At 48.7% G+C, this 15,293-nt stretch overlaps 1 protein-coding gene across 3 annotated transcripts in view; it reads right to left on the bottom strand.

Annotated features, from left to right (window-relative positions):
- Positions 1-847: 847 nt before the first annotated feature.
- camk2d2 (calcium/calmodulin-dependent protein kinase (CaM kinase) II delta 2) overlaps positions 848-15,293 on the bottom strand; it is a 14,934-nt gene continuing 488 nt past the window's right edge. Inside the window, exons 3-15 of one of the 3 annotated variants that reach the window (XM_072672110.1) lie at positions 15,288-15,293; positions 14,544-14,666; positions 14,357-14,440; positions 12,957-12,999; positions 11,572-11,612; positions 8,303-8,362; positions 4,775-4,819; positions 4,279-4,327; positions 3,628-3,648; positions 3,174-3,249; positions 2,178-2,272; positions 1,829-2,057; positions 848-1,691 (exon numbers count right to left, since the gene is read on the bottom strand). The exon at positions 15,288-15,293 is cut by the window's right edge and continues 89 nt beyond it. In XM_072672110.1, coding sequence (XP_072528211.1) covers positions 1,688-1,691; positions 1,829-2,057; positions 2,178-2,272; positions 3,174-3,249; positions 3,628-3,648; positions 4,279-4,327; positions 4,775-4,819; positions 8,303-8,362; positions 11,572-11,612; positions 12,957-12,999; positions 14,357-14,440; positions 14,544-14,666; positions 15,288-15,293 — 876 coding nt within the window. In that variant the 3' untranslated portion in view covers positions 848-1,687. The remainder of the gene's footprint in view (positions 1,692-1,828; positions 2,058-2,177; positions 2,273-3,173; positions 3,250-3,627; positions 3,649-4,278; positions 4,328-4,774; positions 4,820-8,302; positions 8,363-11,571; positions 11,613-12,956; positions 13,000-14,356; positions 14,441-14,543; positions 14,667-15,287) is intronic. The other 2 variants (XM_072672111.1, XM_072672112.1) reach the window with 2 other exon arrangements.

The following is a 15,293-nucleotide window of genomic DNA, read 5'->3' as shown; positions in this document are numbered from 1 at the left end:
CACCAGTGACGTCATCCTCCGTCCAATCGGTGCAGTTTTTTTTTTATATTTTTTTTTCTTTTTTTTTTATTTGGTAGCTAAAACGAAGGGCGGTGGCCAGCGGGGGCAGTGTGCTTACAGTACCAGACCAGCGAAGATGCGGGAAACAGTTCTTCACCCATAAACAGCGGTTAGAACCTCAGCACTAGAACCTCAGCTGCTAGAACCTCAGCTGCGGAACATGAGCTGCCCCCAACCCGTTCATGTCCACATGAGTGATTAAGGAAAAGCAACAGAGCTTCTGATTGGTCAGATAGAACAGGGCCTAATGAGCAGCAGTCTGACTGAAGAAGTGCAGAACTACTGTAAATGCTGCTGTTCCAGAGATGAGATTGTTTCCATAGTGACACATAAACAAATATTATTAATGAGAGAAACTTAATATTTAATGATTTTGTTTATAAATAAGTTGTTTTCTAGTAATGTTATACCAGGGATCCAACAAGTGATTCAAACTGTTTAAAATGTTGATATTATTTATATATTAATACTGTATTATTTATTTATTTATATATATATAATACGTATATCGAACTAAAAATGAAGTGTGTGTGATTTGTGAGTTGGTTATGTTAACTGAATGCCAAAACCAATCACTTCAGCACTTTATTATTTATGATTATGAACAGTATTGATCATTCTGAAGCTGCAGTTTAGCTCCACCCTGTTATCCAGGTCTATAATTCTAAATCACTCATATTTACGTCACTGGGTGAATTCTTAACACTGCAAATCTCAGCATTTATTCATGAACATGATTGGAATATTAAAAAGTTCTAATAGAATAATTCACACCATCAACACAATATTAAGTCATGATTATGCTCTTATTATAAAGTGTTTAAACCAGAAGTCATGTGACCACAGCACTGAGATTAATGATGTGATAAAAGTTCTGCAGGCTGGAGAACATCTGGAACACTTCAGACGTGAACATTAAAGGGTTAAAGTCTCAAAGCATGATAAAACAGCTGGATATTAATAACGACCCCCTCATGAATAAATATTCATATCTATGATTAATAGAAACGTCGTTAGGCCATGAATTACGATACAGAACGAGGAAAAACAGGATCGTCCACGACTCGTGGCTCGGTCTGACCGATCTGACCGATGTGCTACATTCTGATATTGATATCTATATTCATGATGACGGGACGGTCGGTGTGGAGGAAACCTCAGATCAGCTGTTCCAGAATCAGGATGAACTTTTTTTTTCTTTTGTCTTTTTTTCGTAACAACCACAACATCTGAACATCACCAGAACACGAGCGAGCGAGGAGGAACATTCTTATCTTTCAAATGTAGATATTTCTATATTTATCACACACACGTAAATACACATAAAAATACACTTCAGACAGGGGCGGAGCCGGGAAGGGGCGGGGTTATCTTTACATCTCTATACATTTAAAATGCAAAACAGCTTCAGAAAAAAACAACACTAAAGAAAACGTTAAAAATACACTCCCTCTGATCATGTCCGTGTGTGTGTATGACCCGCCCACTAAGGGGGTGTGTCTTTTTTAAAAGGTTGATTTGCCAGGCTGTCAGCAGTACAGGGGTAAAGGAGGCGGGGCTTGGGCAGGTGGGTCAGGGATCTAAGGTCCAGGTTGTGCAGGTTCTTCTTCAGCTGCAACAAATTCCTTTAACTACAACGCACACACACACACACACACACACACCCACACACACACACGCCTGTTCAGCCTATAGCAGTTTAGCACCTCTTAAACTGTGGAGATGTTATTGATGAACTATTAGCAGGTGATTGATTATCTGATCTTACTTGAGGGGTACGCTGGGGGCGCCGGAGCGGTGGAAGTGGATGTTCTGCCACTTTCCGTCGCGGCGGTGCCAGACGCGCGTTTCCTCCGACTGCATGGTGCGCGGCCGGCCGCTGCCGTCCATGTACTGCGTCAGGCGGATGTAGGCGATGCAGGCGGCGTCCTCTCCGATCAGGTGGACGTGAGGGTTCAGCAGGATGGTGTGGACGGGTTTGTTCCCCTTTGACAGACCTGACCCAACACACACACACAGCCGTGGGAACACGGGTTAATGGTGGTGAGGGACGGCGGACAGACGGGGAACACTCAACACTGCAGAGAAAACATTACAGCAGGTAACGTTCTAGATACCATTCTCGAAGTAGAACCGATGAAAATCATGGCCTTCCACCAGGTTCCCCAGAGCTTCCGGCTCGAAGGACGTCAGGCCAGGGTCACAGATTTTACTGTGAACACACACACACACACACACACACACACAATTGTTTGTTTGTGTTTACTGCTGTTAAACAGTCGGTCACATAGCGTGGCACTATAAGTGAGGCTCTGTGGGAGTGGCTGTGGTACTGTGGGTGTGGCACTGTGGGTGTGGCACTGTGGGTGTGGTATTGTGGGCGTGGGTTAGCCTGTACAAACCCCTAACTGCCCTGGACTGAGTTTTTTTGTGGGCAGCTCACACTACGGCACGCCCACTCCGACCCCCGGCAGGAGCAGTGTGGGTGTGGCTGAAGGAGACCAGACTTTAACAGGCTGCTTCCCTCACCACATTCACACTACTACTGTCCAAAAGTCTGTGGACACCTCTTCTAATGAATACATTCAGCTACTGTAAGCTGCACCCATTACTGACACAGATGTGCAAATGCACACACACAGCTTGTCTAGTCCCTGTAGAGAAGAAGTACTGCCAATAGAATAGGACCATCTCTCTGGAGCAGATCAACATCAGGACCCTATTGGCATCAAAACAGCAGGAGACACTCTTTCTAATAATTAATCATGACGGGTGTCCCAGTACTTCAGGAATGATTCAGGAATGTTCTCAGTTAGCTTGGTTAGCTATATGGAACCATCATGAACATCAAACATCATGAGCTTGTCTGCTGTGGCTAGCATGATCAGTATTACCTGATACCATTATGGTTCTAGCTAACAGTTAGCTCGCTATAGTGTTTTACAGAACAATTAGGCTCAGAAACGACCAATCAGAGCTACAGCTCCGATCACCTGCACTCCCTACACACACACTGGGCATCAAACAGCCTACACACACAGTGAGCAAGAGAGAACCTCTGTGAGTGTGTAAGAGCAGGCGTGTGTGTGTGGGGGGGTTTGGGGGGTACTCACGAATAAGCTTCAAAGTCTCCGTTGTTGATGGACTCGATGAGCTGCTCAGTGACTTTGATGATCTCTTGCTTTCGTGCTGCAACACACACACACACACACACATACACACACACACACACACATACAGTGAATCAGCACTTCTCACAGCACCAGACCAAAACCATGACTGGTCATTTCTCATCAGAATCGGAAGAACCGAGCTCTGGGTTTAGGGTCCAGCCATAAGGAGCTCATTCTCAATCAGACTGTTCAGCTTAAAGAAGTGTGTGTTATTACACACACCACCCCGTCACACACCACTGCGCCCCTAACATGCTCAGTGCTACTGGCTAGAAATGGGCACCTAAAGCAAAAGTGTTTCCCAGAATTCCTCACTGTCCGATTGCAGAATGGTCAGCGTTTAGAGGCGATTGAGGGAAACACTTCCGTCCAAAAGAGGAAAATACGGATTTACCTTTACTCATAGGGTGGCAGGCTGAGGGACAGCAGAGAGACGCTCGGAATTGGTCAAAAGGTCACATTTAAGATGAAAAACAGCAAGAAAAACTAGAATCTACCAGAAAACCAGAGGAGCTTCAACCTGCCGGGCGAAATCACAGACATTCACCTGATTTCAGTCTGATTTCAGTCTGATTTCAGTCCTAAAGTCCGGAGAACTGACTGCAGCCCCAATTAGCAACCCTCATCTGTGTCTCCAGCCCGGAAGATTTACAGCCTCTTCGACAAGACATGCGTCGTTAACAGGACATTAAGGACAGTTGAGGGGCAACAAGGGACATTGAAGATGCATTGAGGACAGCTGCAGGACGTTAATTGACATCGGGGCAGAATTAAGGACAGTTTAAGGGTATTAAAGGACATTGGAGGGGGTAGTAAGTACAATTGGGGGCATTAGGGACAGGTGGGTGGCAGTCAGAGGGGCATTAAAGATAGCTTGAGGACATTAAGGGACATCGGAGGGCATTAGGGGACACTGGAAGGCATTCATTTCAGGAGAAGAAGAGACAGATCTGGAAAGATGATGCAGCCACAGACATGGACGGACGGACGGACAGACAGGTGGACGGACAGACAGACAGGTGGACGGACGGACGATGGTTCCTACCTTTCGAGTCCTCCTCTTCTATTGTGGTGTTGGCGCTCTCTGTAGACTCCTGAGAAAGACAGAGGGAACCTGCTGTTAGACGGTGGAGTGGCCAGGCGGCAAGATTTCTTTAGAAGCTTTCAGAAGAACAGCTTTCTGAGCCGGTTCTGACCCGCCAGGCCGCCTGAACAGGATTCCCACTGCTCAGAACCGCTAGTCCGACAGCAAGTGTCCAGACTGCTTTTACTCAGCGGTTCCTCGCTCTAAGAGCTCTGAAGCCGGCTGGGTCGGCCGCTTCACAGCTGAAGTTCTAACCTCAGTGAGAGTCTGCCGGGGTTCTCCGGTCAGCAGGACGGAGAACCGGCGTGTGGGAGCGTTACAGCACGTTACAAACAAACCAGCTGGAAGTGAAGTAGGGTACCGGCTCGAGGCCGCCGAAGAACTCGGAGAACCCTACCCAGGCGGTCACCCTGACGTCTGCTGTGTAAAGAATGAAGATCTGCTGGATGAAGCTCACCTTGTTCCTCTCCACCGGGTTATGGATCACTGTAGTCTGAGGCTCCTGAAATACACACAGTTACTGAGAGCAATACACACCAGCACCACCCACACCACCACCACCACCTACACCACCACCACCACCTACACCAGCACCACCCACACCACCACCACCTACACCAGCACCATCTACACCAGCACCACCCACACCACCTACACTAGCACCACACACACCAACACCACCTACACCAGCACCACATACACCACCTACACCAGCACCACTTACACCAGCACCATCTACACCACCTACACCAGCACCATCTACACCACCTACACCAGCACCACCTACACCAGCACCACATACACCACCTACACCAGCACCACCCACACCACATACACCAGCACCACATACACCACCGCATCTACACCACCTTATCCACACCAACATCCACACCACCTTAACTACACCAACATCCACACCACCTTATCCACACCACCCCATCTACTCCACCTCATCTCCTCCAACATCTACACCACCACCATCTACACTACTTTATCTACTCCATCATCTTCACCACCTTATCTACTCCAATATCCACACCATCTTAACTACACCAACATCTACACCACCTAATCTATTCAGATACCTATACCAACACCTACATTAATACTTACACCATAATCTATACCACCTTTTCTACACCACTTTATCTACTCCACCATCTTCACCACCTTCTCTCCTCCAACATCTTCACCACCTTAACCACACCAACACCAACATGTGCTACAGCTGTGCTGGAGGTCTTTGCTGAGCTATTATGATGTGTTCTGTTTCTCTAACCATCCTGCACAGATCTCTCTCACTCACACACTCACACACACACACACACACTCACTCACACACACACTCACACACTCACTCACACACACACACTCACTCACACACTCACACACACACACACACACACACTCACACACACACACACTCACTCACTCACACACTCACACACACACACACACACACACACACACACACACTCACTCACACACACACACTCACTCACACACTCACACACACACACACACACTCACTCACACACACACTCACACACTCACTCACACACTCACTCACACACTCACACACACACACACTCACTCACTCACTCACACACTCACTCACTCACACACTCACACACAGACACACAGACACACAGACACACACACCAGCCCATGCTGTGTAATCATGCAGGTGGAGGTGATCCACTGGGAGTGTCAGAGCCAAGGTTGTGCTGCAGTCTGAGATCAACGTTCAGCTCAGATTAGACACTGTAAACAGACCAATCACTGATCACCAGCTCCTCCTCCACACACACACACACACACTTATACACACACACACTCACACTGTGGAGCTGGAGAGCTATGATTGGTCAGGATTCTCAAAGAAACACAAGAACACACTCTGATTGGTTAGAGGATCGTTTGCATGTTTCATACATTACAGTGTTAGTGATCATGCAGCATCACACACTCACACACACTCACACACACACAGGTAGGAGGAGGGGGGGCAGGGGTAGAGCGATGGGGGCGGATTTACTGCTGATCTGAGTTTTAAAAGGTACGCTAAAACCCACAGGTGCACTTCAAACACACCTTCTACACCTGCTACACCAGTACACCTGCTCCACCCACTACACCTGTACACCAGTACACCTGCTCCACCCACCACACCTGCTCCACCCACCACACCTGTACAACAGTACACCTGCTCCACACACTACATCTGTACACCAGTACAGCTGCTCCACCCACTACACGTGTATACCAGTACATCTGCTACACCCACTACACCTGTAAACCTGCTCCACCCACTACACCTGTACACCAGCTCCATCCACTACATCTTCTACATCTGCTAAATCCCACCACACCTGAACACTAGTACTTCTGCTACACCCACTACACCTGTAAACCTGCTCCACCCACTACACCTGTACACCAGCTCCATCCACTACATCTTCTACATCTGCTACACCCACCACACCTGTACACTAGTACACCTGCTCCACCAACTACCTCTGTAAACCTGCTCCACCCACTACACCTGTACACCAGCTCCATCCACTACATCTTCTACATCTGCTACACCCACCACACCTGTACAGTAGTACATCTGCTACACCCACTACACCTGTAAACCTGCTCCACCCACTACACCTGTACACCAGCTCCATCCACTACATCTTCTACATCTGCTACACCCACCACACCTGTACACTAGTACATCTGCTACACCCACTACACCTGTACACCAGTACACCTGCTCCACCAACTACTCCAGTAAACCTGCTCCACCCACTACACCTGTACACCAGCTCCACCTGCTACACCTTCTACATCTGCTACACCCACCACACCTCTACACTAGTACATCTGCTACACACACAACACCTATACACCAGCTACACCAATACACCAGTACAACCACTACACCTGCACACCCACTACACTGGCTACACCTGCTAAACCCACTACACTGGCTACACCAGCTACATCTGTACACCTGCTACACCAGTATACCAGCTACATCTGTACACCTGCTACACCAGTACACCTGCTACAGCTGTGCACCAGCTACACCAGTTCACCTGCTACACCAGTTCACCTGCTACACCAATACACCAGTACACCTGCTACACCAGTTCACCTGCTACACCAGTACACCTGCTACACCAGTTCACCTGCTACACCAGTACACCTGCTACACCAGCACACCTGCTACACCAGTACACCAGCTACACCAGTTCACCTGCTACACCAGTACACCTGCTACACCAGTTCACCTGCTACAGCTGTACACCAGCTACACCAGTTCACCTGCTACACCAGTTCACCTGCTACAGCTGTACACCAGCTACACCAGTTCACCAGCTACAGCTGTACACCAGCTACACCAGTTCACCAGCTACACCAGTTCACCTGCTACACCAGCTACACCAGTTCACCTGCTACACCAGTTCACCTGCTACAGCTGTACACCAGCTACACCAGTACACCTGCTACACCAGCACACCTGCTACACCAGTACACCTGCTACACCAGTTCACCTGCTACACCAGTACACCTGCTACACCAGCACACCTGCTACACCAGTACACCAGCTACACCAGTTCACCTGCTACACCAGTACACCAGCTACACCAGTTCACCTGCTACACCAGTTCACCTGCTACAGCTGTACACCAGCTACACCAGTTCACCAGCTACACCAGTACACCTGCTACACCAGTTCACCTGCTACACCAGTACACCTGCTACACCAGCACACCTGCTACACCAGTACACCAGCTACACCAGTTCACCAGCTACACCAGTACACCTGCTACACCAGTTGGTCTAGTGCACCGTTTAACACCCAGAGGACAGATGCTCTACAGCCGTAAATCCCCGTGTTTAAATGTCCCTCAGAAACGACACCAAACACAGCATTGTTGGAAAGCGCCATGCAGGGGGAGGGGTCTGGGGGGCTTGTTGCTGTGGATACCAGTGCTGGGGCAGGGCCTGTGTCTTTGGGGCTGCTGGCTATGTTGGTTTTGTTGTTGACCTGTAGGGGGTGTGAGGAGCAGATCAGACATTACCAAAAACACACTGCAGAAGGAACAGAGCCACGGACGGACAGAGAGACAGACAGAGAGACGGAGACAGACAGAGAGACAGACAGAGAGACGGAGACAGACAGAGAGACGGAGACAGACAGAGAGATAGACAGAGAGACAAAGAGACAGACAGAGAGAGAGAGACAGAGAGAGACAGACAGAGAGAGAGAGACAGAGAGAGAGAGACAGAGAGAGAGAGATAGACAGAGAGAGAGACAGACAGAGAGACAGACAGAGAGACAGAGAGGAGAGCAAAGACAAACAGAGTCACACTCAGATCACGGAGAACACCAGGAGAACATAGAACCGGAGCAGGAGCCTGCAGGACGTCTGCTGGAACGCTCAGCACCTTCCCGCGGCTTCAGGACAGACGAGACGGAGGCGGGATTCCCGCGGCGGCTACACCGCCTCCCCCGCTCCCGTTTCAGAGGGAGACGCAAACCACAAACGTGGCCGGAGTGGAGCTGCTGCGCTGTTTAAGGTGGAATGGAAAATTCAGTCGGGGGCGGAGTCTGTTTATTTACGCTGCGGACACTGATCACAACCCAGCTAGCTATGCTAACCCAACATTCCACACGGAGAGATGGGAGTGCTGTGGAGCTCCACAAAATCCTCCTCCTAAAGAAGAGGACTCGCACCACCCAAACGCCCCCACCTCTGCTCTTACCGTTCTGTGGAGGGACGCTCGGGTGTGGAAGACATTGTCCCCGGAGCTTCAGAACCGAGCCATTTCTCTGGGTCAGGATGTTCTGGTCCACTCCAGAACCTGCAGCAGAGCAACCCAGGCAGGAACGAAATCCCCGGACGCAGGTCATCGTCCCTGGAAGGTGGTCTCTCCGCGTTGTGTTGGAAAGCTAGTTAGCACTAAACGTTAAAGAGCTGGAATACTGGGTTAGCATAGCTAGCTACTTTTACCAGTTAATAAGGGTTGATGACTGACAGGCTCCACCCCCTCTTTAATACTGTTGTGGGTGCAGCACCGCCCTGCAGCTCCTGCTGACCATCACACACACCTGCAGTTCAGTAACTGTGCGTTCGGTGTGTGTCTGACGGGAACAGTAAGGCCCTGAAGCGACTCTCTGTGGACTAAAGCCTCCAGCTCCGGTTCCTCTCAGAGCTCCAGCGGTCACATTAATTACCACTGATACTGACCCTGCAGGACCTGAGCCTCCAGAGCGGGTCCCGAGAGACCTCCATACTACTGAGTAAAGCAGCTAATAGCACACGCTCAGCAAAGAGCCAAAACATTATGACCTTAGCTTAGCTGAGTGAAGGGTGTTAGATTTGGGCTAACGGTCACACCTCCTGGACAGTAGATCTCCAGAAGGGCTGGTGACCGCCGACGTAGGGGGTGTAGTTTAGTGTGAATAAGGGAGGCGTGTATATGAAGGGTTTTAAGCCTCATTCAAAAAGCAGTTGAACCACTTCAGCAGAGCTCCCAGGCAGCCGCAACATTACCTTCTGGACCGGAATTCTCCATGTTTACAATTAAACATCCTTTAATCTCCAGGAAATTCCAGAAATTCCAGAAATAAACTGAAACAAACCGTGTTTGATGAGGTGTGTGTTTGATGACTGTGTGTTTGATGAGGTGTGTTTGATGAGGTGTGTTTGTGACTGTGTGTTTGATGAGGTGTGTGTTTGATGACTGTGTTTGATGAGGTGTGTGTTTGATGAGGTGTGTGTTTGATGACTGTTTGATGAGGTGTGTGTTTGTGACTATGTGTTTGATGACTGTGTTTGATGACTGTGTCTTTGATGAGGTTTGTGTTTGATGACTGTTTGATGAGGTGTGTGTTTGATGACCGTGTGTTTGATGAGGTGTGTATTTGATGACTGTTTGATAAGGTGTGTTTGATGAGGTGTGTGTTTGTGACTATGTGTTTGATGACTGTGTATTTGATGAGGTGTGTGTTTGATGACAGTGTGTTTGTGAGGTGTGTGTTTGATGACTGTTTGATGAGGTGTGTTTGATGAGGTGTGTGTTTGTGACTATGTGTTTGATGACTGTGTATTTGATGAGGTGTGTGTTTGATGACTGTGTTTGTGAGGTGTGTGTTTGATGACTGTTTGATGAGGTGTTACTGATGAGGTGTGTGTTTGATGAGGTGTGTTTGATGAATGTGTGTTTGATGAGGTGTGTTTGTGACTGTGTGTTTGATGACTGTGTGTTTGATGAGGTGTGTGTTTGATTAGGTGTGTTTGTGACTGTGTGTTTGATGAGGTGTGTGTTTGATGACTGTGTGTTTGATGAGGTGTGTGTTTGATGACTGTGTGTTTGATGACTGTGTTTAATGACTGTGTGTTTGATGGTGTGTGTTTGATGACTGTGTGTTTGATGACTGTGTTTGATGACTGTCTTTGATGAGGTGTGTTTGTGACTGTGTGTTTGATGAGGTGTGTTTTTGATAACTGTTTGATGAGGTGTGTGTTTGATGACTGTGTGTTTGATGAGGTGTGTTTGTGACTGTGTGTTTGATGAGGTGTGTGTTTGATGACTGTGTTTGATAAGGTGTGTGTTTGATGACTGTTTGATGAGGTGTGTGTTTGTGACTATCTGTTTGATGAGGTGTGTTTGATGACTGTTTGATGAGGTGTGTGTTTGTGACTATGTGTTTGATGACTGTGTTTGATGACTGTGTCTTTGATGAGGTTTGTGTTTGATGACTGTTTGATGAGGTGTGTGTTTGATGACCGTGTGTTTGATGAGGTGTGTATTTGATGACTGTTTGATGAGGTGTGTTTGATGAGGTGTGTGTTTGTGACTATGTGTTTGATGACTGTGTATTTGATGAGGTGTGTGTTTGATGACTGTGTGTTTGTGAGGTGTGTGTTTGATGACTGTTTGATGAGGTGTTACTGATGAGGTGTGTGTTTGATGAGGTGTGTTTGATGACTGTGTGTTTGTGACTGTGTGTTTGATGACTGTGTGTTTGATGACTGTGTGTTTGATTAGGTGTGTTTGATGACTGTGTGTTTGTGACTGTGTGTTTGATGACTGTGTGTTTGATGAGGTGTGTGTTTGATTAGGTGTGTTTGTGACTGTGTGTTTGATGACTGTGTGTTTGATGAGGTGTGTGTTTGATTAGGTGTGTTTGTGACTGTGTCGGGTGTGTTACAGTACACAGAAGAATGGTGTTCAGTGGGTTTTACACACCTTCACTCCGTCTGGCTTCTTGTTCAGCAAACTCTTGGCTGCTGTTGTGCGAACAAACAAACAAACAAACAAACAAGTAAATAACAACACATCAGCAGCTCAGTCACTGATCTGCATGCTGCAGGCAGGTTGGTGGGGGAATGGGGGGTCTACCTTACGAGCAGCTCTAGCAGGAGAGACACACTCAGACGTTAACACACACTTAATGCAGAATGAATGCAGTCGTTTGAACCTTAAACACACCTCATGCAGCGCAGCCCACCCAGCCACCTCAATCCCTCACTCCCAGTACTGTCACGCCACTACAGTGATTACCATCCCTCCCTCCCTCAAGGGGGCAGCAGAGTGCAGATCAACGCATGAGTAAATACAGCTGTTATTACAAAGACTAAGGCAGAGATAAACAGTAACTCTGACCCCAGTGACCCCCGCTGAAACAGTGGGTCCATTTCTGTCCAACAAATGTTTAACACTTTAAAAGGTTTATGGATGGTTCTTCAGCACTACAGAAGGAACCCTGCTATCATCCCCTCCACAGACCCTGTACGGTGACCCCCTATTAAATATATAATACACCTGGGGGAATAAACACTTGGGGGACAAACAGACGAACAGGGGTCCGAGAACGTCAGTAATTATTTGAAGGATTACTTTCAGAAAGTATCCGCTAGCAGAGGTCAGCGGCTCTTACTGGCTATTACTGTTAAACCACTTCATGAATGTAATCCTTCTGTCATGCACATTGGGGCGCTCAGGCTCAGACAAACAGGCAGTGCATCTGGTTGGTCAGACAGTCTCATTGACCTGTCTTGCATCCAATCAGGATCTTACCTCAGGAAACACCACGCCCAAAAAAGGAGAGAAAGAAATGATGAACAGGAGCAAAAGATCTTACTGCTCTAACACCACCCCACATCCCCTATAGTGTGTGTGTGTGTGTGTGTGTGTGTGTGTGTGGTCAGTGGAGTCAGTGGTGGTGTGGAGACGTATTGGACTGTCCTGACCCAACTCTGGAGTCGATTACAACCCACAGCCCAAAGCAGTACAGCAGCGAGGAGCCTGATGACCCTCCCTCCTCCCTGACCTTCACCCACAGGTGTTCCCTCACTTCTTCCTGAAGGCTTCAGCCCAAACATCTCGCTGCTGAGGAACAGGAGAGCGTGCAACTCCTTTATTTCAGCTGCTGCAGGGTGACGGAGACGCTGCGAGACACCACGTCCGTCTCCAGCTGCTACAACTCTAAACTCATGTAGTTCAGACCAGACCTTCAACCCCAGAGCCCAGTTCTAGATATCTAGAGCCACAGTCAAAGTACATAAACACACCTGCAGGAGATGCGAGACTAACACACAGGGACGTACACACAAGTGAGTTACACAACTTACCTGAGAAGTTTCTCGTGACTAGCAGGGTGGTCAGAATGGCACCCTGACAGCAGGGAAATCAGAGGCAGGAAAAAAACACAAGAAATTTAAAGTGGGAAACACAGTTCCAGTGATGAAGCCCTAAGCTGGACTGGTGTCGGACTGACTCTAGCTGGACTGGTGTCGGACTGACTCTAGCTGGACTGGTCCTCAGATTGACGTGGGACTGACTCTAGCTGGACTGGTGTCGGACTGACTCTAGCTGGACTGGTCCTCAGATTGATGTGGGACTGACTCTAGCTGGACTGGTCCTCAGATTGACGTGGGACTGACTCTAGCTGGACTGGTCCTCAGATTGGCACGGGACTGACTCTAGCTGGACTGGTCCTCAGATTGACGTGGGACTGACTCTAGCTGGACTGGTGTCGGACTGACTCTAGCTGGACTGGTCCTCAGATTGATGTGGGACTGACTCTAGCTGGACTGGTCCTCAGATTGACGTGGGACTGACTCTAGCTGGACTGGTCCTCAGATTGGCACGGGACTGACTCTAGCTGGACTGGTGTCGGACTGACTCTAGCTGGACTGGTCCTCAGATTGATGTGGGACTGACTCTAGCTGGACTGGTGTCGGACTGACTCTAGCTGGACTGGTCCTCAGATTGATGTGGGACTGACTCTAGCTGGACTGGTGTCGGACTGACTCTAGCTGGACTGGTCCTCAGATTGATGTCGGACTGACTCTAGCTGGACTGGTCCTCAGATTGATGTGGGACTGACTCTAGCTGGACTGGTGTCGGACTGACTCTAGCTGGACTGGTCCTCAGATTGATGTGGGACTGACTCTAGCTGGACTGGTCCTCAGATTGACGTGGGACTGACTCTAGCTGGACTGGTCCTCAGATTGGCACGGGACTGACTCTAGCTGGACTGGTCCTCAGATTGGCGTGGGACTGACTCTAGCTGGACTGGTCCTCAGATTGGCACGGGACTGACTCTAGCTGGACTGGTCCTCAGATTGACGTGGGACTGACTCTAGCTGGACTGGTCCTCAGATTGGCGTGGGACTGACTCTAGCTGGACTGGTCCTCAGATTGGCGTGGGACTGACTCTAGCTGGACTGGTCCTCAGATTGACGTGGGACTGACTCTAGCTGGACTGGTCCTCAGATTGGCGTGGGACTGACTCTAGCTGGACTGGTCCTCAGATTGGCGTGGGACTGACTCTAGCTGGACTGGTCCTCAGATTGGCGTGGGACTGACTCTAGCTGGACTGGTCCTCAGATTGGCGTGGGACTGACTCTAGCTGGACTGGTGTGGGAGAAACAGGTAGCAGTATGGGTGAGGAGGAGGAGGAAGAGGAATAGAGAAGCTAGAGTTGGCTGGAGGATAACAGAAGAGCGAGAGCAGGAGGCAGAGTTACCTTAAGCTTCCTCCTGGCATTGAACTTCTTCAGACACTCCACAGTCTCCTGCCTGTGCATCATAGACGCCACCGTGGAGCGTTGCTGCAGACAGAGAGAGACAGACAGACCTTACTGTGGAGTTTTCAGCATAAAATCTGTGTGTGTGTGTGTGTGTGTGTGTGTGTGTTCGCTCAGTGGTACATACGCAGATCCAGGGGTGTTTGAGAGCTTCTGAGGCAGTGATACGTTTGGATGGGTTGATGGTCAGCATTTTATTAATCAGATCTTTGGCTTCAGGAGTCACTGTGTCCCACTCCGGAGACGGGAACTATAATCAATCAATAACATTCCAACTATCAATCCCACCATCAATCAATCCCACCATCAATCAATCCAACCACCAATCAATCCCACCAATAATCAATCCCATCACCAATCAATCCCACCACCAATCCCACCATTAATCCCACTACCAATCCCACCATCAATCAATCAATCCCACCACCAATCCCACCATTAATCCCACTACCAATCCCACCATCAATCAATCAATCCCACCACCAATCCCACCATTAATCCCACTACCAATCCCACCATCAATCAATCAATCCCACCACCAATCCCACCATTAATCCCACTACCAATCCCACCATCAATCAATCAATCCCACCACCAATCCCACCATTAATCCCACTACCAATCCCACCATCAATCAATCAATCCCACCACCAATCCCACCATTAATCCCACTACCAATCCCACCATCAATCAATCAATCCCATCACCAATCCCACCAAGGCTAACTCTGCTAATGTCAGCACAGTTCCAGACACCACAGTCTTTGTTCTGATTGATGGTTTAGGTGGTTTAGGTGATGGTTTAGGTGGATGGTCACAGTCAGGTGAGGTGTGTGGTGTGTGTGTGTGTGTGTGTGTGTGTCTATACACACGTCGTA

The sequence above is a fragment of the Salminus brasiliensis genome, unplaced genomic scaffold, assembly GCF_030463535.1.
Source record: "Salminus brasiliensis unplaced genomic scaffold, fSalBra1.hap2 scaffold_58, whole genome shotgun sequence".
NCBI classification, from domain to species: domain Eukaryota; kingdom Metazoa; phylum Chordata; class Actinopteri; order Characiformes; family Bryconidae; genus Salminus; species Salminus brasiliensis.
This window is presented reverse-complemented; position numbering and strand designations above follow the sequence as displayed.